General features: G+C 37.6%; 2 protein-coding genes across 5 annotated transcripts in view; both read right to left on the minus strand.

Annotated features, from left to right (window-relative positions):
• Nucleotides 1-927: 927 nt before the first annotated feature.
• LOC125241256 (sodium-coupled monocarboxylate transporter 1-like) lies at nt 928-12622 on the minus strand. The gene is made up of 13 exons (XM_048149638.1): nt 12394-12622; nt 12148-12307; nt 11714-11831; nt 10734-10801; nt 9585-9739; nt 9045-9185; nt 7876-8094; nt 7500-7627; nt 7170-7312; nt 6407-6591; nt 5789-5909; nt 2668-2814; nt 928-1092 (listed from the first exon to the last, which is right to left on the minus strand). The coding sequence occupies exons 1-13, from the start codon at nt 12576-12578 to the stop codon at nt 1018-1020; spliced, it is 1845 nt and encodes a 614-aa protein (XP_048005595.1). The 5' UTR covers nt 12579-12622; the 3' UTR covers nt 928-1017.
• Nucleotides 12623-16088: 3466 nt separating this feature from the next.
• Nucleotides 16089-21651, minus strand: part of LOC125241107 (voltage-gated potassium channel subunit beta-2) — a 29354-nt gene continuing 23791 nt past the window's right edge. For all 4 annotated transcript variants that reach the window (XM_048149428.1, XM_048149427.1, XM_048149426.1 and 1 more), the window contains 10 exons: nt 19454-19581; nt 19294-19373; nt 19048-19180; nt 18657-18793; nt 17888-17984; nt 17620-17735; nt 16742-16878; nt 16501-16660; nt 16342-16408; nt 16089-16225 (listed from right to left, as the gene is read on the minus strand). In XM_048149428.1, coding sequence (XP_048005385.1) covers nt 16552-16660; nt 16742-16878; nt 17620-17735; nt 17888-17984; nt 18657-18793; nt 19048-19180; nt 19294-19373; nt 19454-19581 — 937 coding nt within the window. In that variant the 3' untranslated portion in view covers nt 16089-16225; nt 16342-16408; nt 16501-16551. The remainder of the gene's footprint in view (nt 16226-16341; nt 16409-16500; nt 16661-16741; nt 16879-17619; nt 17736-17887; nt 17985-18656; nt 18794-19047; nt 19181-19293; nt 19374-19453; nt 19582-21651) is intronic.

Here is a 21651-nt window from a genome sequence, read left to right on the forward strand (position 1 = left end):
GCCGCCGGCGGTGACTCGTCAGTCGTCCCTCTTCAGTATCAGTTGCGACCCCGTCTAGTTAACTTACCCTTGTGCTAGGAGATGACAGGCTAGCATTATGGTTAGTTAACTAAATACGGTGTTGCAATAGTCTTCAGCTGTTCCGAAGTCAACTGTAATTATTTTATATTTGAGAAGCATGATTAAGGAGAAATTAGAAGAATTTATGAAGACTCTTTTTCAATGGTCATGACAAAAATCGCTACGAGTACATTTGACTGGGAGTTATTATTCCTCAACGGTAACCGCTGGTTAACTCAAAAAGGCAACTGTTTATATTTGACTACACGAGCTATATCTAGTTCAGCTAGGACATAATAATGTATGCATGTCCAGAAATAATCGTATCGTAGTTATGTCCAGAAATTCTAGTCTAGGTACAGGGGACCGATTTTTGAATCTCGGCCATTCGATTTCGTGAAATTCGTTCAATAATATCTCCACTACTAGTGATTTAAATTCTAATAACATAATCGAAATCGAGTGGTCATTAACACTAGTTTTAAAATTACTAGCCGACCTTTTTCAAAATTAGCATTACGACTTTCCACAGACTTTCGAACGGCGAATTCGTGAGTTCGAGATTCAAAAATCGATCCCCAGACCGCATCTTTCGTTTCAATCGATTGTCGTGCAGTTTGATTTGTACGTTATTAAACACTTGTAAGATTTGCGGAACTATTAGCGAGCGTGAAGTCTACAGTACGGCACCATTATTAGTATACATTTTGTAAGCTACTGCCGTACTCCGATTGTGATTATATATTAACTACGGAAGGACCGTTATTTAACGGTGCTACATTTTCAGCAGTCAGTTACAGCTAGTTGCTACTAGTTATTTGTACTTGATATGTGGTATAGGTACGTAAATAATAATCAGCATTGGAATATAAAATTTTACTTATAGTTACGTACAAGAAATCTTATTTCTACATTACGCTTACAAAATAATCTAGTTAAAACTAATCTAATTACGATTTAAGAAGGGCGTAACCTAGCTGAGTCAGAGTTGTTGTTGGAGAAGAACGCCGGATCTCGAACATCAGTCGCCTTCTGCAAAAAAATTAATACCTAGTAGATTGTGTTTACAAGGGAGCAAAATTACATATTTATAGCGAGGGCGTAAACTGAATCCTGAAAACTGAATCCTGAACGAAGCGATGGTGTAATGACCAACCAGGCACATCACTTGTTGACATTTCGCACTTAAGTTCAGAAAAACTCATTGGTACGAGCCGGGGTTCGAAACCTCCGGATCGAAAGTCGCACACTCTTACCGCTAGGCCACCAGCGCGTCATAATGTACCTATACCTTGTACTTTTGGCACTTGAAAAAAGTGTAAACAAACCGGAGCCGTCAAATTTGACAGATCCAGGGATAGTGAACCTTTTAAGGCCAGAAACCTTTTCCTATAAAATTTAGCTTAAAACCAATATTTCGTAAAAAGTCATAATTTTTCGTTGGTAAAGTTCGGAAGGTAAGGGGATAGCATTTCATTTTTTACATTTCCTTCATAATTCTTTTTATTTTCCACTACAAAAAAATTATAAAAAATAGTTTTGATATGTACAATTTGAGCTCTTTCTAATGATACCCACCCCACTTGACCTAGTAACTTGACATTTACAGTTTGCCCCTTTCCATTTTGGCTATTTTCTATAATTAATATTAATATATTTTTAAAAATAATAGTTTCAGCTTGTAGAGGTTTAAAATGTTCATAACTGTTCCAAATTTCAAATCGATAGCGTAAGTAGTTCTCGAGATATTTAGAAATGTGACAGACATACAGACAGACGGACAAAGCGTCGCCATAAGGGTTCCTTTTGTACCTTTTATATTTATGTTTTTTAGGGTTCCGTACCCTAAAAAACATAAATATAACAATCATCAAATTCATCAACACAAATATCGAACTCGGAACAGATGATGATGATGATGATTGATAACAAGCAATGGCAAATGTCAGACAGATAAAATTTATATTTTAGTGGAGTTAGGTGCGTTTTCACATTATCCGATCCGATATCGGATGTAGGACCGATATCCCATACAATACAGGCGCCATCTTGGATTTTTCCATCGAAATCCTTCCGACATCCGATATCGGATCGGATAATGTGAAACCGGAGTTACACCCAGATAAAAATGCAACCATGAGTTTTAAACCTCTGCAAAATTAGGTACTTTTTGGTTGATGATTCCCTGAAGAAAATAATAATATTCATTAAATGTTAATGACGATATGTTTGTATTCGTGAAGGTGTATACGTTTCGTCAAATTAAACGAAATTACATGTTAGTGGAATGAAATGGAAAATAGTAGTGACCTCAATTATTATTAAATAGAGAAAAAAATTCAGGAACCAAACGTTACCTAATAAACAACCCTCAAATTTGACAGCTCAGGTTTGTTTACACTTTTTTCAAGTGCCAAAAGTACAAGGTATACTTGTCTACTATTATTTTATTAAAGCAAAAGGAGGGTAAAATCACAGTAAATTGTCTTTATTAGTAAGCATCACGTGTAATCAGCGAAAGGGAGTATAACATTCGAAAATATTATAATTTATGGAAATTGTGAACCGGAAGTATTATACCACTGAAAGAATAATGAAAGGCCTTACGCGTGCATGATATGCGTGTGCGCGCAGGTGTGACATCTCCCGGGCGTTGAGCTCGATGTCGTGCTGCGTGAGGCGCGGGCGCCGGCAACAGGGGTGCTGCGGCGGCAGCCAGCGGTGGATCAGCGGCGTCAGGAGGTCTCGGTGGACCTGAGACCAACCGACAATTATTATATACTCCGACACAAGCCTATTCCTTCCTTTGACAACCGGTCCGGCCTAGCGCGTAGAGACCCTGCCTGATAAACCCGAAGGGAATTCCGGTAAGGGAATTTATTTGTGATGAGAACAGATTTCTTCTAATGTATAGGTACATATAAGTATTTATATAATATATATATCGTTGTCTAAGTATCCATAGGTATTAGGTAGATACATAAACTTGTCTCATTTTGTTACAGAGTTACGTTCCGGTAAATTTAACGCCCATTACATAAAAGGGGTTTTTAGACTTATGAGTGGCACGCTTGTATCAATTCCGATTAAAGTTGATTTTATATGCGATATTACCATTATGGATCTGCATCGTTATTGATTGAATATTACATACAAGATTATCTAGACAAATTCGAAACTTTTACTAAAACTGCATTCACTCAATTCTATTATTGAGGGGCAATTTTTCTATATCTGCAAAATATGGCCAAATGTTTTTTGAAATACGAGTGGTAAGTAGTAAAGTGGGGTGGTAGTGCATCACCTACTCAAATTAGTTGTTTTTTGTGTCTTGTCTCATCTACCCAAAGGTTGTCTGGAAGAGATCGCTCTTTAGCGATAAGACCGCCTGTTGACTACCATAGTTAATTACAGTTATGTGCTTATTTTTAGGGTTCCGTAGCCAAAATGGCAAAAACGGAACCCTTATAGTTTCGTCATGTCCGTCTGTCCGTCTGTCCGTCTGTCCGTCTGTCACAGCCGATTTACTCGGAAACTATAAGTACTACAGTGATGAAATTTGATGGGAATATGTGTTGTATGAACCGCTACAAAATTATGACACTAAATAGTAAAAAAAAAGAATTGGGGTGGGGCCCCCATACATGTAACTGAGGGATGAAAATTTTTTTTTTCGATGTACATACCCGTGTGGGGTATCAATGGAAAGGTCTTTTAAAATGATATAAAGTTTTCTAAAAAACATTTTTCTTAAAGTGAACGGTTTTTGAGATATCAGCTCTCAAAGTCGTAAAAAGTATGTCCCCCCCCCTCTATTTTTATAACTACGGGGTATAAAATTCTAAAAAAAATAGAGGTGATGCATGCTAATTAACTCTTTCAACGATTTTTGGTTTGATCAAAGTATCTCTTATAGTTTTTGAGATAGGTTGATTTAACTGTAATTTTGGTTAAGTTATTGTGCTTACACTGAAAACGATTTGCTGCTACGGAACCCTTTGTGCGCGAGCCCGACTCGCACTTGGCCGGTTTTTATTTAAATGTCGCGTCATATCTCTCAAGAAGGACGGTTATCAAGTCGTCTGTATGTTTTTTTTTTTTTTTTTTTTAATGTTTGTTCCTCGATATCTCCGTCGTTACTGGACCGATTTTGAAAAATTTTTTTTTTGATTGAATGTATATGCATACAGATTGGTCCCATTTTTCTCAGAACCCAGTTCTGATGATGGAATCCTGGAGAAATCGAGGGAAGTCCTCGAATCTGAAAGGCATACATATGGTGATTTTTGTGTTTTTAAAGGAACAGCATGCATTTAGGTACGGAACAGTGACATTTGGTGCAGTGGAACTGCTGATGATGGTCAGAACGGAACTCTTCAAATCTGAACGGCACACTTATAGTGACTTTGGTATTTTTATAAGAACAGCATGCACTTTCGTCCAGAACAGTGACATTTGGTGCAGTGGAATTGCTGATGAAGGTCGGAACCGAACTCCTCAAATCTGAACGGCACGCTTATAGTGACTTTGCCATTTTTATAAGAACAGCATGCGCTTACGTCTAGAACAGTGACATTTGGTACAGTGGAACTGCTGATGTTGGTCAGAACCGAACTCCTCAAATCTGAACGGCACGCTTATAGTGACTTTGGTATTTTTATAAGAACAACATGCACTTACGTCCAGAACAGTGACATTTGGTGCAGTGGAACTGCTGATGATAGTCAGAACCGTACTCCTCAAATCTGAACGGCACACTCATGACTTTGATATTTTTGTAAGAAAAGCATGCATTTAAGTTCAGAACAGTGACATTTATTTAGTTATGTTTGTTAAGCATATTGAGTTTTCAAGTCAAAGTTTGTCAAGCTTCGATTTCTTAGAATATAATCGGATTCATGAGGAATTGAGGAAACTCCTCAAACCTTAACGTTATACGTATATTCATTTGTGTTGCCATCTAAAAATTAAAGCATTAAAAGCAGTTTTAAAAAATACCTACACATTTCTACATAATCCAACATTCGCAAGTAACTTTCACCAGAACCCGAAAGGCGACGGTTTTTTTTTTCTTAAAAATTATTAAATGTCATCTTGTCATATTGGTGAGCAATAATAGTTATTTGTTATACAAGGGGGCAAAGTTGTATTTTAACACCGAGTGTGTAATTGAAAAACGAGCAAGTGAAAGGATTCTATAGTTGAACCACGAGCGAAGCCTGAACTTGCGAGTTTTTTAACACACGAGAAGTAAAATACATTTGCACCCGAGTGTAACACAAAACTTTTCCCCTCACTATAGCGAGGAAACTACAACGCAAAAAATGCGTTTATCACTGCTTCCAGTAGTTCCACACGTGGTAAATCATCTTTATTACTAGATTCAGCTACTTTTATCAATTTTAAAGCAGTTAATTTGACTTTTTTCAAGGTCAAATTACTTTACCCACTAGTGGATAAAATGCGTTTTTACCCGCTGGTATTAAAGGACAAAACACGTATTTCCGAGCTAGTGAGGGGAAAAGAATATTTTTATTGTATTGTAAGTACCTACATAAATCAGCCCCCTTGACCGGGTTATGGCCCGGACCGGTCGGCAGACAGAAGATTGACTATTCTATTCCTAAATTTTGTCTTTATAAACCAGATCATAACAGTCCAAGTTCAAACAGTCATTCCTGGATGACACACTTAAATTAACTAAATAGGATAAACGTGAAGAACTTGCCATCGCCGGATCATTTGGCTGCGTGAAATACGACACGACGACGCCCACCAGTACGCATACAATCATCCCGACGAACGTGTAGTATAAATAGCTCAATCTGTACAGGAAGAAGGTACCCGACCTGTTGGCAACAATAAGTTCAGTGACACACTAAGTACATGTATTTGTTTGTTTTGAACGTATAGTGACAGTTCTGCAAATACGAGAGGGTACAATTGTAATCTACATGTAACACGACAGTTATTATTTAAATGTATGACATAGGTATGTAGGTACATACCTTCATACATAGTTAGGTGAACAAAACTATCTGCACAAGATAAGTAGCATGAGAATAAAAGAGTGTTCAGATTAAGTGAACGCGACTGTATAGGGGACAGTCGTGTTCATTTAGGTACATCTACACAGTTACAAAAATGAAACTATCTGAACACGCTTTTCGCGCGCTTTCGGGCATATCGACTGGCTCTCGACTGGACTCAACTAAAATAAATATTTTCCACGTTTTACATTATTGACAGAACTATAGTGTCATACAATCACTACTTAAGCCATACATACTTACTTAATTCAATATTAATTGTCGTAATTTATCAAGATATAAGTTGAGAAGAATACCGATCAAATTCCACAGTGTGAGCCATGGACACCGGTGTTCCAGGCATCGTGACGTTTGCCTCACAGCCCGCGACCGACACGGGTTTGGTGGGGAACACGATGTCCCCCCTCATCATGGCCGCTTGCGTGCCGATCGACATCCAGCCGACGAACATGGTCGACACGAGACCTCCTGCGAGGGCCCCCTGCAACGGTCCAATTATTGAGATGACTGAATCTACACCTGGCGACTAAAGTTAAGAGGTAACAGGCCTCGTAGCCGAATGGCATTTCTACGACGCGAAACGAAAACGAAACGCCGCGAAAGGTAGTCTAGCTCTGTTGCGCCTATACGCAAGAGCGATAGAGATACACATCTACGAGCGTTTCGTTTCGTGAGCGTTTCGTGAGCGTTTGTGCATTCGGCTACGCACGCAGGAGCTAAAAAGCTTAAATCTAAAGACTCCACTGTTTCGATTTGTGAATTTTCTTAGGTAAATATACTTGGCTCGCAAAAGTGGAATGAGGCCAACTCAGGTGAAATAAATAATGATGAGTAAAAATCTCTAAAATTGAGTTTGGTACTCGATTGTTTACATCTCTCGAGTTTGGAAGTGAAATTAAGTATGTGATTGTATCGGTCTGTTTTCCTTTTTTCATAAATGATAGATATCGTGGTTAATCATGTCTAGCTTCAACAACCAATAAACAAGAGCACGTTTATATGAAAAAATGGCCACTCTTATTGCTTCTTAGTAATAGACATAAAAAGGCATTTACCAACCGTTGAATTAGTCCATGGTAAAAATAGGCCCATAGAAAACAGGCCAAGTAAACTGCCTGCAGTTATACCAGCCAAGCTCTTGCCAGCCTGAATCAAAGCACCCATGTGCTCTACCAAAAACACGAGCACGACACAAATGGCACCTGTCGAATAATTAAAAACTAAATATAATGTTTGTAAGGGGCCTACTGACTATCAGTACGCCGGACGATAACGGCCTGTCAGTTATTCAGCACTTTTTGCTTAAAACTTATACCTAGGCCGATAGCTTCCGTGTTAGTTAACACATAATTTTATGAAAAAATCTTACGATATTGAAATATTTTTTACCAATGACTACAACGATGATTTTCATGATGAAGCTTGCAGTTTTCTCTGATATTGGCTTATTATAGGTAGGTCTGATGAGATCCTCAAAAATAACACCGCAGAGTGAGTTTAATCCAGTTGACATTGAACTAAAATCAAACATTTCATTATGCAGGTTTAACTAAAAACAAATTCATTTAAGGGTAAATATTTGGACTAAAGACTTTTACAAGCTGGTGTTAAAAAAATAAGATTTTTACAGGGATATCAATAGACAAGGTGTTGTTATTTGATTAGAACTCGAATGGTATTTTTGTAACAGTCTTATCGAATAAATATATCTCAATGTTAACACATTGGACGAAGAGATGCATAGTATATTTATAATGAAAAGTACCTCAAAGCTGCGCTAAAGACCCCACTCATGAAGATGCCCGGCAGCGCCGGTATCGTGCCAGTGATCTGCATCACGAAGTACGGGAGAAGCTGGTCGCTCTTCCTGATGGCGCCGGTCTGCAGCGGGTCGCACGCCGCGAACGTCGCGTATATCACCAGCCCGGTGTAGCAGCACAGGCTCACTATCGTGTAGATGCCAGCCGCCATTATGAATATAGTTCTGTCAAAATACCTAGGGGTTAGGTAGGTTATAACCTAACCACAAAATTAAAATTTTGAAAAAAGCCCCGACATAGAGGACCAATTTTCATGAAACATGGCTAAGAACACTCCCGATTAACTCAGCTTTCAAACAAAAAAAAAAACTAAATCTAAATCGGTTCAACAGGTTCGTTCATCGGTACAAACTTATAACACCGCGTCGTTTTTGCGTCTGGACTTAAAAAAGGGTTCGTATATTATAACTATAACGAAAACTAAGACGTTACGCCTTTTCCTGGCACTCCTAACTTAGCTGACTGCTGTGTGTCTATATTTTATTAAAAACATTTAATAGTTATTTGTTTTACAAGGGGGCAAAGTAGTTGTTTAACCGCACGTGCCAATATTGATACCCGAGCAAGTCGAAAGATTCCAATATTGAACCGCGAGCGTAGCGAGTGGTTCAAAAAGTGGAATTTGAGCCTTGAATAAAGTATCAAATTAACGCCTTAAGGTTAAACAAACTTTGCCACCGAGTGAAACACAAAATTTTTCACCACACCAACACTATGAAAATATAAACTATAAAACATCAAAAATTTATTTACTTAAATTTATTTAACGTTTATGATTCAAAATCATCATTTATACGTGAATTCCAACACCCAGCTTTAGACATCAAGTTAAAATTTGTATGATATTACTTTGCACTCTTGTGGATAAAATGCAATTTTGCTATCTGTTTTCGAATAGCAAAATAAGTCTTTAACAGTTGGTGTGGTGAAAAATATTTTTCTTCTGTATCCCGTTGACCATGGACGGCATGGACGGTTTCAAAACATCGCAATGTAGATAAGTTATATTAAATGCATTGTACCGTTTCCATAATATTTTTGTTGACACTCCATCAAAGATTATGATTAAACATGCATGCAGCACAGCATGGAACACTTTAAAAACGTTACTTACATGCGCGCCCTTTTCAGTGTCGATAAAGCCAGACATCTTTGCATCATTGCCTGATTGACGGAACACGACGCGAGCCAGCTGAAGAAATTGCCAAATACTGTCGTCCAGAATGTATGCCTTATGGTTGGGTCGGGGTCCATACTAAGTATTTTTTTAATACATAGATATGGTATAGGTACTATTACCAATGAAATGCCTTGCTCTATGGTTAGAAAATAATAAAATTAAAATCTGAGCCAACGAGTGCTACGTGCTACGAGCGTAGCTCTGGAGAAAACGATTATCTTATCTTATCATGTCCAGCGACACTAAATATTTTACTAGGTACTGGAAACTAATATTAATAATAGCAATATCCATACTAATCCATACTAATATTTATGTATTATAAATGGGAAAGTGTGTGTGTCTGTTTGTTTGTCTGTCTTTCACGGCAAAACGTAGCGACTAATTGTCGTGACATAGGCTACTTTTTGTCTCTTTCTAAAACGAGCGAAGCCGCGGGCAATTGCTAGTACATTATAAAATAACATAAATTACTTAAAAAACTCCAGTCGCTCCCCTTCCTCGTTTATAGCAATAACATTCTTCACTCCACCGAGTCTCCATGTCCCGTATATCAGCACGAATACGACGCCAAAATACATGAGTACCGTTTGAAGGGTGTCAGTCCACACAACTGCTTTAAGCCCCCCCTGAAATCATTCAATAAATAACACATGGGTCTAATGAAACTTTGCGACAATTGCTTTTATTTCTGTACCTAGCAACTATCCTTGTCTTCGTCTACATATGAAATTCACAGTCATACCTATTAAATTATTTAACTTTGCACAGCTCTTGTGTTTATTTATTAGAAATGGTATGTATAGGTTATTTATTGCATGCAGGAAGATTCCTACTAACAGGGGGGTTACCATGACGTGCTAAAGCCGTTCAGTTTAGGTTGAGAGAGAGGGACGGAGCTATGTAACTGCTATAGCTGTGTCCCTTTCTCTCAACCTAAACTGAACGTCTTTAGTACGTCATGGTAACCCCCCAGTACAATATAACCCTATCGTGCGTGACCTTAATCTGCTTACCGCATTCATTGCCAGGGAGTTTGCCCTGCGAACTGCGAACAAACTTGTATAGCGAAGAACGCATATGTCTGCGTCCTTGCTTGATACTGGAAATCCTTCCCCAGCCGAATGTTTATTAATATGTATAATGTTTTATAGTGGAAACCTTATTAATCTTATTATTGGTTACATGCATTCGCTCGCAGTAAGAACGTAATGGAATGGAGAATTCGCTTTTCAAAAAGTATTCCCGCTGAACACAGGACCTATGTGCGTAGCCGAATGCACAAACGCTCACGATAATATCTCTTTCGTAGCTATCTATCTCTGTCGCTCTTGCATATTGGCGCGACAGAGCCAAATTACATTTTTGCGGCGTTTCGGTGGCGTTTCGCGTCTGAAAAATGCCATTCGGCTACGGGGCCTGGGTACGTAGTCGAATGGCACAAACGCTCACGAAACGAAACACTCGTAGATATCTATCTCTATCGCTCTTGCGTATTGGCGCGACAGAACCAGACTAGGTACCTTTCGCGGCATTTCGTTTTCGTTTCGCGTCGCAGAAATGCCATTCGACTACGGCACCTGAACATTGTGGGAATTGAATGTAGGCTAGTAATATACTTACAACAGTGGTGTAAAATATGCAAACAATGCATACTATTGGTGTGATTAAGTGAAGATTGATCCCAGTTACTGTAAAAAACAGGCATGTAGGTAAAATGTACAAACTCGCACTAGACAAACAAACACAAATCAATATGTAAACAGGGTCTAAGCCAAGGATACTGTGCACGCTGTGACTGATTTAAAATGGGCTTAGTTATTATTTCAGTATAGGCTACTTGACCCTTTTTTAAAGTCTGTCTTCATCACTATTGTATACAATACTTTTTCTACGAATCATCATCTTCATCATCAATGGACGGAAATATCATCATTCATGCAAGTTAAAATTAATGTTAATAGCGTCGTTCACCTTTGTATCAACATCGAATTACCTAGCAACCAATTGTTTGTAATAACCGTCTCTGATTGGCCGATAACACGACAAATAAAAAAAATGTATTTCAGATGCAGAAAAATTTGCCAGGTATCGCAAATTAGTATAGAAATTGTATGATGTTCTATTTTTGAAATTATTACAGTTAACTTAAAGTCAACTATAATGAGATTACATATATTATTATAGTTGAGTCGGAACTGCCATAGAGTATCCAACACTGAAAAGCTAGCACTAAACTTATAGTTTAGTCTGTGGTGTCCTAATTGACAGATTACAGTCGACGAGTAGAAAATAGTATTTTATGCAACAGTCGTTTAAAGGAGGTCAAAAAAGACGAGTGGCGTGGGTAACAATTTGAGGCGAAGCCGAAAATTGTTATTAAGACGCCACGAGTATTTTCCGTTGCCATGGTTACAGAGCCAAACAATGCGTTTTCAGTTTTTTCGATACTGCGCGCATGCGCGGAAAGCCGGCGGACGCTGGCTTTGGGGAATAGACTTTTATATAGGGTTTTAAAGATCTATGCACGACCCTGTAAATGCCGAATAACAGTTCGGGAGTAGAAAAAATATATTTTAGCAAAATAAATAAGTGACGGATACCTTGACTAAATGCCAATGCTGGCACATATATTACTATTGGAATATAGAGCATCATTTTCACAATGAAAATTATTGATCCCAGTAGCCTTACGTTGTGGCAAAATCGAAGACGTAAGTACTGAAAACAAAAAAGTATTAGAAACTACAGTTAATTTGCCTGTAAGAATTCAGTGTTGTGACTGAGGTACCGATAAACGTATAATTTTACAACTAATTATACTGTCAATAAATGGTCAATAACCACATAAACAACTCTATAAAAACATTAAAAACTGTGTTGTGTGTTTTACATACATAAAGAACCCTAGTCTACATAATATACCAATTAATTAATAATGCAATGTGTGTACAGTGTAATTGGTTTTAATATTGTCAGTAGAATTTCTCTTTGAAAATATCAGATTGAATAATGTACCTGTGTAAATTAAACTGACCTCATACGTAGATGTGATTTGAAGATTATAGAAAACAGGAAGGTAAATGAAAGCAATGGCTATAGATACGGCCCATTCTGAAAATACTACAGCCCATAACTGTGTTCCGTATGTGTACATTTCTGCGGGCAGTCCCAAGAGGGAGATACCGGAGACATAACTGCAATGAAAAGGAATAATTAAACCTAAGCTTGTAACTTATCAATCAGAGAAATAAACTGGTGAACTTATGAAACACTATTTTACCTGGCTATCAATGACATAGAAATTGGGAACATCCCCATAGTTTTGCCTCCCATCAGGTACTCGGACGTGGTATTTTGCTTCTTGCTAGCAAAGCAAGCAAAGTAGATCCCGATAAGCGCTGAAAGTAACAGCATGGCTCCGAACACGAGATAGTCCAGCCAGTCAAAGTATATCACCGACGTCATATTGCACAGGTCTCGTTTCGGCGTGGCACGTCTGATCAGCGGGGCACTTAAACTACATCTCAGAGTAGAATGGGCATTTACCGAGCGGATCTTGCAGCTTGGACGAGCTATATTTATACTTGGAAGGATCTCGGACAGGCACGGAGGGATGAGGATATTAATTGGCTAGTTACCGGTGTCGCGGCGGTCGGCGGCTCGCTCTCTCGGATCGCGCAGAAACATTGCAACCTACCTCTGCGCCTGTAGCCACGAGTACTTTTGTTGATGACGCTTCATATCATATCGTGTTTCTTTCTCTACATACGGATAATCGCCGTATTGGTGGGACACAGCCAGCTGTGTTAACGATTGTACTTTTAGGTCTCTTAGCTAGAGGTATAGGTATCCCGTCAGACGTCCTTGTCTATCTAGTTTGTTGGAATCTGTACGCAATAAATAAATAAAGCTGACAGTCTATCTACAACTTGTCTGGTTGTACTTCAACTCCATTTTTATATAGGGTGTCCAAAATACAGAGTGCATCAACGTATACAAAACCAACTTTTAAGCACGTCCACTTATTACGACACCCTTAACGGTTTCGTTTAATATAGGTATACAATTATGATACATACCTACATTATATGAAGGTTTTAGTCTCAATAATACATGTAATCGTTTATAGCTGATTTAATCATAAGAATGATTTAAGTACAATGATCTGGCTTAAACATTATAACACATAAAATATAAATATATACAAGCTGCGCTTGATGTAATAATATGCTCGTAATAATAATAAACTTTCAATGACTAATAACAGTAGGTACGAAAATTGTGTGATCTTAATGCCTAGTGATATGAAATGAAGGAAGGAATAAATGTTGTATCATGCTACATTTCCACTCGATAAGGTACATTGTAGACGATCACAAGTCCCAGTCAAAAACATACAGATGAATGCAGGAACCAACCCTTACCTCTTAGTTACAGTTCAGTAAAATAACTATAATCACCAATCTAAACTTATTATTTTATGTCCAAGAAGTATTTGTAATTTATGAGATACCTTTACTTCTCAATTATTTATTGTAACAGGTACATGACTCTAAAATTTCAATTTTAATAAATAAGTCTAGCAATAAATCTAAAAGTAATTTCCACTAACCTAAAAACGAGTTTCGGAAACTCATATAATTTAATGTACATAATATATACACGGTGTTTCCGGTATCACTCAAAACCTCAGACACCCCAACTGATTTTTATTTTTTTAAACTCATCTAGGGTATTCATCTTTTAATCTGATCGTTACTTTTTTTTAAATTGAATTTTTAATTTTCTGTACAGCTCTACTTGACTTTTAGCTCTACACTCAATAAAATAATTGCTAACTACCATCATAAACCATAAGACTATTTATTTGTGTACGTTACTGCAACGACATAAGGTTTACCAATAGACAGCTAAGATGTCACTGTAAAACACTTTAAAGCTTTGTCACAGTAAACTTCAAATTGGACAGGTAATCGCAGTAAGCAAATAAACTCAATATTCAAAATGACAAGGTTGTAATTAGGTACGAGTTCAATTTGTTATGACTTTATGATAAACATTAAGATTAAACTGACAAACAACGTCAAACTAGTAGCGGAAAAAATAAACGTCCAAGTAACCGGCCAGTATTAATACCCCTAAATACTGAAAAAAGGTAAACAACCTCTAGCAATGCGATATACACAATGTTGTATTACGAGTACAATAGAATGGGCACGTAAAAAATAATTAATAATACTAATTTAAATAAAAATATTACCCCCATCAAGATATAGCTCAATCGATTCTACTCTCGATTCTGAACAAACTGTTTTCAGGTTTTTAGTGTTAAGTGAAACACGGTGTATATATATATATATATCTCGCTATACCGGTTTTATGTATACCCCCTTTTATATTTTTGAGCTATTCTACACTTTAATAACTAATCTATTTACTCGCTGATCGCAATTAACAATAATATTGTCTAAAAAATGTAATTATTTAGGTATGCAAACCCATTAAATACACGCGCATACGCCTCGTCTTAAATATCTCAGACGGGGGGTCCTACTAATCTTAATTTACTTGGATCCATTTCAGAAACAGTACCTACCAGTCTTGTATTATGAGTTTGTTGCCATGGCAACCATACAAAACAACGGCGAATACACTTGTTATAAGTTGGTTACATTATTTGTACGGTTCCGGAAATGAGCCAATTAAGACCTACATGTATTGTTTTTTTAATTTACATTACAAAACAGATTTTACAGTTATTTCATTTCATGTACAATTACTTGATCCAATTAATTCTAAATTCAATTACCACTATATAGGAATTTCGCAAATTTGTAGGTAGGTATATCGACAAAGAATGTACATAGGTTTCTTAAGGACCGTGCACTAAATTCGGCAGTGACTTGCCGGATAGGAATACAATAGGAAAGTATTATTACACTGTTGAAACCAGGACACAGCTCTGGCCTATCGCCTACTATCGTATCCCGTTATATTATAAGATGTCTGCGTATGAAGTGGACTTTATAGAACGGTGGTGCAAATCTTAATACTCGGCGGAAGCATGACGATTCATACGCTGGTATGCTCTCTAGAAGCCTTAACTTTCGAGCAGCTGATGGTGCACTGTGAGTGGCTTGCAAAGTTTTCAAATCGTTTAAGCCAGATAGCCCAAGTCAATATTTGCGTATCAGAAAAAGCATTAATATAGATTATGTCACTTTATAAATATCTTCCTAACCTAGTATTTTCAAAGGAATCATGTTTACCTACAGAACACGACCATCTTCTAGATGTTGAAACACATCGATCACCATCTCTGCATAATAAAATAATAAGTATTACAAGACACTTCTACGATGCCCCGGATTAATCCCTCAGTTACTTGAAATCTATCTAACGTGGACTTCGAATCGTACCCACTACGAAAACAGTACGAAAAGTAAGTAGATTTACCTTACTTTTCTATTTGGCTGGTCATATACTTAATAAACAACTACAAGTGCAAGAGTGACAGTCCTTTTTGTACAAATCTAGATGTTTACATCCTTACAAATACGATCTAATTATCAGGTAGGTACATTTAGTTACGCTTTTACATTAAATATTTTTGTAACACTCACTTTACTAGATAATACACCCATCAAGTGTATATTTCGTACAAGTATCCCATTGGTTAACTTCATCACAGATCCATGAATCACTTCCAGTTTATATTTTCGTATATGTTTCCGAGGTCGATTCGCATTGGCCGCACGCACACCCCATCTGTCGTGAGGTGCTCGGTTCCTGCGTGTCGAATAGGCGATGTCGGCGAGGCGGTTTCGCGACAGTCTCTCTTTCATTCTCGTAGAATAAGCCCGGCATGTTAGAGGTGATGCAGGCCATGTTCATCTCGTGTTATATGTCGGCCGGGGAGGAGAGGTCGAGCCGGGAGCGGCGGCGGTCGCGCGCGCCGGCCAGCTGGCCCGAGGAGGAGCGCTGCAGCGACGAGGAGCGCGCGCGCGCCGGCTCCGACTTGGACTTCTTCACCTTGCTGCCGCCCGACGCCGGCTGCTTGCCTTTCAGCGACGACACCGACACCACCACGTCCGTCGACACGCCGTCTTGCTCTGAAACATATTCGTCATTCGTTTTTACAAGTGTTACTGCACTTTTAGAGATCTGGATATTAGACATTAGCACCTAGTACCTAATCATGTAGAACGTAAAACCGTATGGTACAGACCTGTTCGCTTGATGACTTCACCCGCATTATTCAAAAAGAACTTTGGCTTGGATTCCTTAAGCGATTCCTGTGTAAAAAATCGAAAAGTTTAGAACAACCAGAAGAAACGACATGTACTTAGTTCAGCATGTAGTTAGTTAGATATAATTTTGTATTCACCTTTGATTTACTAGATTTGGAAGCAGAGTCAGTGCTTCCGCGCCACCACGGTCACTGAATCTCACAAAAGCCTCTCCCGGGCTCCTTTCCGGGGGTGGAGGCCTCGCCCTCGATCGCCTCGCCTTCGGGCTTAGGCGACCCCGTCCCAGACGTTGCGCCGCTAATTAAAAATGTATTTTATTATAATAAAATGTGTTATTGTAGGTACAAGTATCATTACGCAGTATTGGACAGTACTTACGTCATATCGACTCGCACAGTGTTATTGTTCTGTTGGTTCCGCATGGCCAGCGTAGACACCATGGGCGGCCTTTGTGGTTTGTTTGCTAGTAGCCTTTCGATTTCAGCCATAACTAGGGGCGTTAATTGTGGGACAATCTGTAGGTACCAAAAGTCGTAATTTAAAACCAAACTTTACTCGAGACTTGTATTGTACCTATGCATGTACTATCAGCAGCAAAAGTGTATGGAGAAATTATGAATGAATTCATTGATAAATTTGCCATGCATTTTTGCAGCTGATAGTACACAGTCATACAATAATAGTTATTTGTTTTACAAGGAGGCAAAGTGGTTGTTTAACCGCACGTGCCAATATTTATACAGAGCAAGCGAAATATTCCAAACTCGCTACGCTCGTGGTTCAAAAAGTGGAATCTTGGGCGTTGCGAGGGTTTCAAGGCACGAAGGTTAAACAAACTTTGCCACCGAATGAAACATAAAAAGTAAATTCTACCAGCCAGCTAAAGACATCAAGTTAAAATTTGTTTGAAATTACTTTGCACTCTTTTGGATAAAATGCAATTTTGGTATACGTTTTCGAATAGCAAAATTGATCTTTACCAGTTGGTGTGGTGGAAAATAATATTCTATTCTATTCTAATCACGTCAAAGTCAGAATACCTATAATATAATATGCATGTTCTTTAAAGACGAAGTCTTGAAATGTATCTGTAGGCAGATTAAGAATGTAGGGAGTCTAAAACTAGTAAGTAGGTACGTACTTTAACTACAAACTATTCCGTAGGTCGCTAGTAGCGAAATAGTCTGTAGTTATAGACAGTCATAATTACGTTAAAAATATTCAAAGTTACGTAAACATTACTATAACTATCATACCTGTAACGCGTGAATGTTTTCTTTAAACTGTTCCACGCTGGTGGCGCCTAACAGTAGGCAATTGACTGATTCATTTTTCAAGCACCACGCCACGGCCAGTTGACTCATCGAACAATCTAAGAAATTATGTTAATTTTAATGTTTTTTTATTAAACTTCCTTCTGAGTTCATACTGTCCAATACGTGTCATTGGACAGTTTGAACTCCTCCCGAAATTTTACTTAAAATGTAGGTGAGGCTATAACAAACATGCAGTTATTATACATACTTAGTGAGTTTGCAAGATTTGACAGGTCTCGTAACTTGTCTCCATATGTCCGGGGTTCTTCGCCCGTCACCTGCTCCTTACTCCCGGAGCTTCGCATCTGGCAAAAACATTACAGCAATTTTAGTAATAGGTAAGGTAGACGTAACTTTATACAAACATATAGGTCGCAAATAAAATCAGAATGAAATCTAAAATATTTCAGTTGTCTAAAAACAACATAAACACTAACTATAAAGTTATCAGTTGCATCGACTATATCATCTTGCTTGACAGACAGTTTGGTACAACCGACCCTTAGTCCGTTTTCACATTATCCGATCCGATATCGGATGTCGGAAGGATTCAATGGAAAAAATCCAAGATGGCGCCTGTAATGTATGAGATATCGGTCCGACATCCGATATCGGACCGGATAATATGAAAACGCACTTAGGGCTGGTTGCATCAAACCGTCTGTCACCGTTAAAGCATTCGTTAAATTTTATTGTATGGGAAGTTCCATAGACCTCTACTGCGTGATGATGATGTGTCTGTCAAATGTGGTTGATGCAACTGGCCCTTAGTCTCACAAAGTAAGCAACTCGTGTGCTTAAAAGTACCTAAGTAATGATTTTTATTACACTGATATGCTACACTGCGTCATAAAAAATAGTTAAATATCTTCAACGTGCAATTAGAAAATTAGAGTTTATTATCAATTTATCACACAGTTCTAAAATTGGTCAAGCAAAAGATTCGCATAAAAACGTTTAAAAAGGTAGGTAGTTACATCAGGTACAGCTAGGTCCTCCTCGCACCAGCTGAACGTGCTGTATTTCCTGTTGAAGCGAGACTTGGCGAAGAGACCCGTGATCTCCTCGCGGCCCAGCCCTTTGCCAGTCGTTATGGCCGACCACGCCATCATTCCTGAAATCACCATACAAGCTTGATAAAATAAATCTATTTATTTACCTACACGAGTAGGTACTAAATAAGATTTCTTGGGTATGTTATACAAAAACATCAGGTGCCGTAGCCGTGAAAACGAAACGCCACGAAAGGTAGTCTGGCTCTGTCGCGCCTATACGCAAGAGCGATAGAGATAGATATCTACGAGCGTTTCGTGAGCATTTGTGCCATTCGGCTACGTACCCTTATGATCACAATAAATGTGTACTCACCTACTCCTATTTTATGGTATAATTCAGGCATGTACAATTCTGGTTTTTCCCTGCAGAACATATGGTATTCGGTTTGCTCTACTATCGGAGTGATACAGTTAAACTGTCTGCAATTTGTGTAGGCGTCCATTATCTAAAAGTAGCAAAAGGGAATATAAATTAATTTTGTCAGATTAAATGCTAGGAAATTACCAAATATATAAATGAAATGGTGTGAATTATATTAAATAATCCAACTATTCTTACCTCAGCAGGTGACCAACGAGCCGTTCCCCAATACATTACCCACCCTTGGTTTATGACAAAATTCATAGCCCGTACCAATTCTGAAAAATACACAGTTTACTTCATGGAAATCTCACTTAAAATAAGAAAAACTACTCAATCAACTACTAACAGTACTAACCTTCCATCGGGCATACAGGGTCGACCTTATGCAAGAGCACCACATCAATGTATTCCACCTGTAGTCTAGCAAGTGACGCCTTAATGCTTTCGATTATATGCTTTCTGGATAGACCTCTCTCATCCGACCTGTCATTACCAAACCTAATGAATAAACAGTTGGTAATACATCAACAACCAAGCAAAAAGCACATAAAAGCGAGTGTTATAAGTGTTAGCAAGTTGTCGAAGAGCTAAATAAAGCATTAATCAATCATCTGTACTTGAGAAATAATTCAAATCCGTGGAAGCTATTGAAACACATGACACACGTTAGCATAGGTGACGTGCAATATAATAAATGCAAACAGTTACGTAGACCGGTACATGTAATTATGTAATTATACTAATTATAATATCAATATGTACATACATATATAGATAAATTCGTATACACCGTGTTTTTTAATTATTCCATAATCCTATAAAATATTACATCACGTGTAAGATTCAGGTGGCCCTACCGTCGTTCCTACTCATTCAATGGAGAAAATAGCCACTCTAGTTTCTTTATAAATAGCCACTTCTCGTAACATACACTAGAGAAATTTCGTCGGGTACCACGGCGGGCGTGTGGTCAAAGACGTTAGCCACGTAAGCTGAAGACCCGGGTTCGATTCCCGGCTCGGCCACCAGTGGGCCTTGTCGTTTTTTCTTTCGTGAATGATATCTATTTCAATTTATAATTTATATATAGTAGTGTGACTACTTGAAAAAAAGAACAAATCAAAAAATATTCAATAAAATAATTTGATATGTTCGGGATAGTTGTAATGCTAATTAGGTGTTCCGATATTACGAGTTTTTACAATGGTTTTATGGTACAAATCAGAATACTAAGGACCCCCTCAGTATTCTGATTCATATCCATGAATATCAACAAAACTAGTGCAACGGGACTTTGTTATAGCAAAAAAAATAGGTCCCAGATATTACATAAATTTATTATTTTACTTTTATTATTTTCTCTTGGAGTTTATGAATGTTCATTTTTAATCCTACTTATATCAATATTATACGATATGGAATATATTCAATTGAGAAAATCAATATCTTGAATTTTATCAATTGAAAAACACGATGTATACACAAAACCATATAAGGACAAAAAAGCTACACACCCAAGCCTTCCCAACGAGTAAACGGGAAAAAATAGAATTATACATAATTATTCATCTAGTTTAAATTACTTTTTTTGCATACTTTGCAGTTGCAGTCCAGGTCTTAAATTGACTGTGAATTTAATTGTGTAGGTATAGATATTATAAACATATGTGTGCTATTTTGTGCACAAATACTAACGAAACATAGAAAAATATTTTCGATAAAAATCATACATGATAATATTGATATCATTCTGCAAATGACAGGTGATTTGCTAGCCGGTCTGGCCCAGTGGATACTCTACACAATTTTATTACAAATACAGTTTTGAAACATATAGCTCCCCAAAACTATTTATACACGGTGTAACATGAGAAAACCGAATAATTTTAACATCGTATTCCTCATCATATAAACTTTTCTGGATTTCGAATACTTTCGGAGTTATAAGCATTTAAAAAAAGATACTTATCATTTCTCGGAACAAAACGCTATTTTGATGGCGATGATGCTGTTATCGGAAATTGCGTCTAACTATCCTCGTTGATAGATGTCAAAAAATAACTAGTTACTACAAAAAAAAATTATTTTAAGTGCCAGTTTTACGAAAGTTTTTATGTGAAAATACATGCAAAAAACTAAAAAAAAATTACAGAAAAAAATTTTTTTTGGCGAACTTTGCTTGATGGCCTATAACATTTTATCTTAATTTTTCCCTCAGAAATGCGTAGTTCAAATCTTTTGGTTCTGTCATGTTACACCGTGTATAGTTTGACTGTGGAGTCAGATCTCGCTAATATAACAAAAAAATAGTATCGCTATCTAAACGATAAAAATCTCTTGGACGAGACGATCCAGTGGAAGGTAACGACCATCCTATAGGATGTCCAAGAGATATCTCTGCCTGCTAAGCCGACGGTCCCGGGTACAAACCTCCGTAACGGCATTTATTTATTATTACATTTATTTAAGTATTTCAATAAAATATGAAAACCCAATCCTATTTGTAATACCAACGTGCCCGAATTAGCACACGTATGATTATAAAAACTTGTG

The sequence above is a fragment of the Leguminivora glycinivorella genome, chromosome Z (assembly GCF_023078275.1).
Source record: "Leguminivora glycinivorella isolate SPB_JAAS2020 chromosome Z, LegGlyc_1.1, whole genome shotgun sequence".
NCBI classification, from domain to species: domain Eukaryota; kingdom Metazoa; phylum Arthropoda; class Insecta; order Lepidoptera; family Tortricidae; genus Leguminivora; species Leguminivora glycinivorella.

What these genes read in the sequence shown, in the direction of transcription:
- LOC125241256 (XM_048149638.1), bottom strand. Translation starts at nt 12,578, where the DNA reads ATGACGTCGGTGATATACTTTGACTGGCTGGACTATCTCGTGTTCGGA. An exon ending in CACACTGTGGAATTTGATCG is followed by an intron (nt 5,910 to 6,406) that starts GTATTCTTCTCA and finishes TGTTGCCAACAG; the next exon opens with GTCGGGTACCTTCTTCCTGT. An exon ending in CACACGCATATCATGCACGC is followed by an intron (nt 1,093 to 2,667) that starts GTAAGGCCTTTC and finishes ATTTTTTTGCAG; the next exon opens with AAGGCGACTGATGTTCGAGA.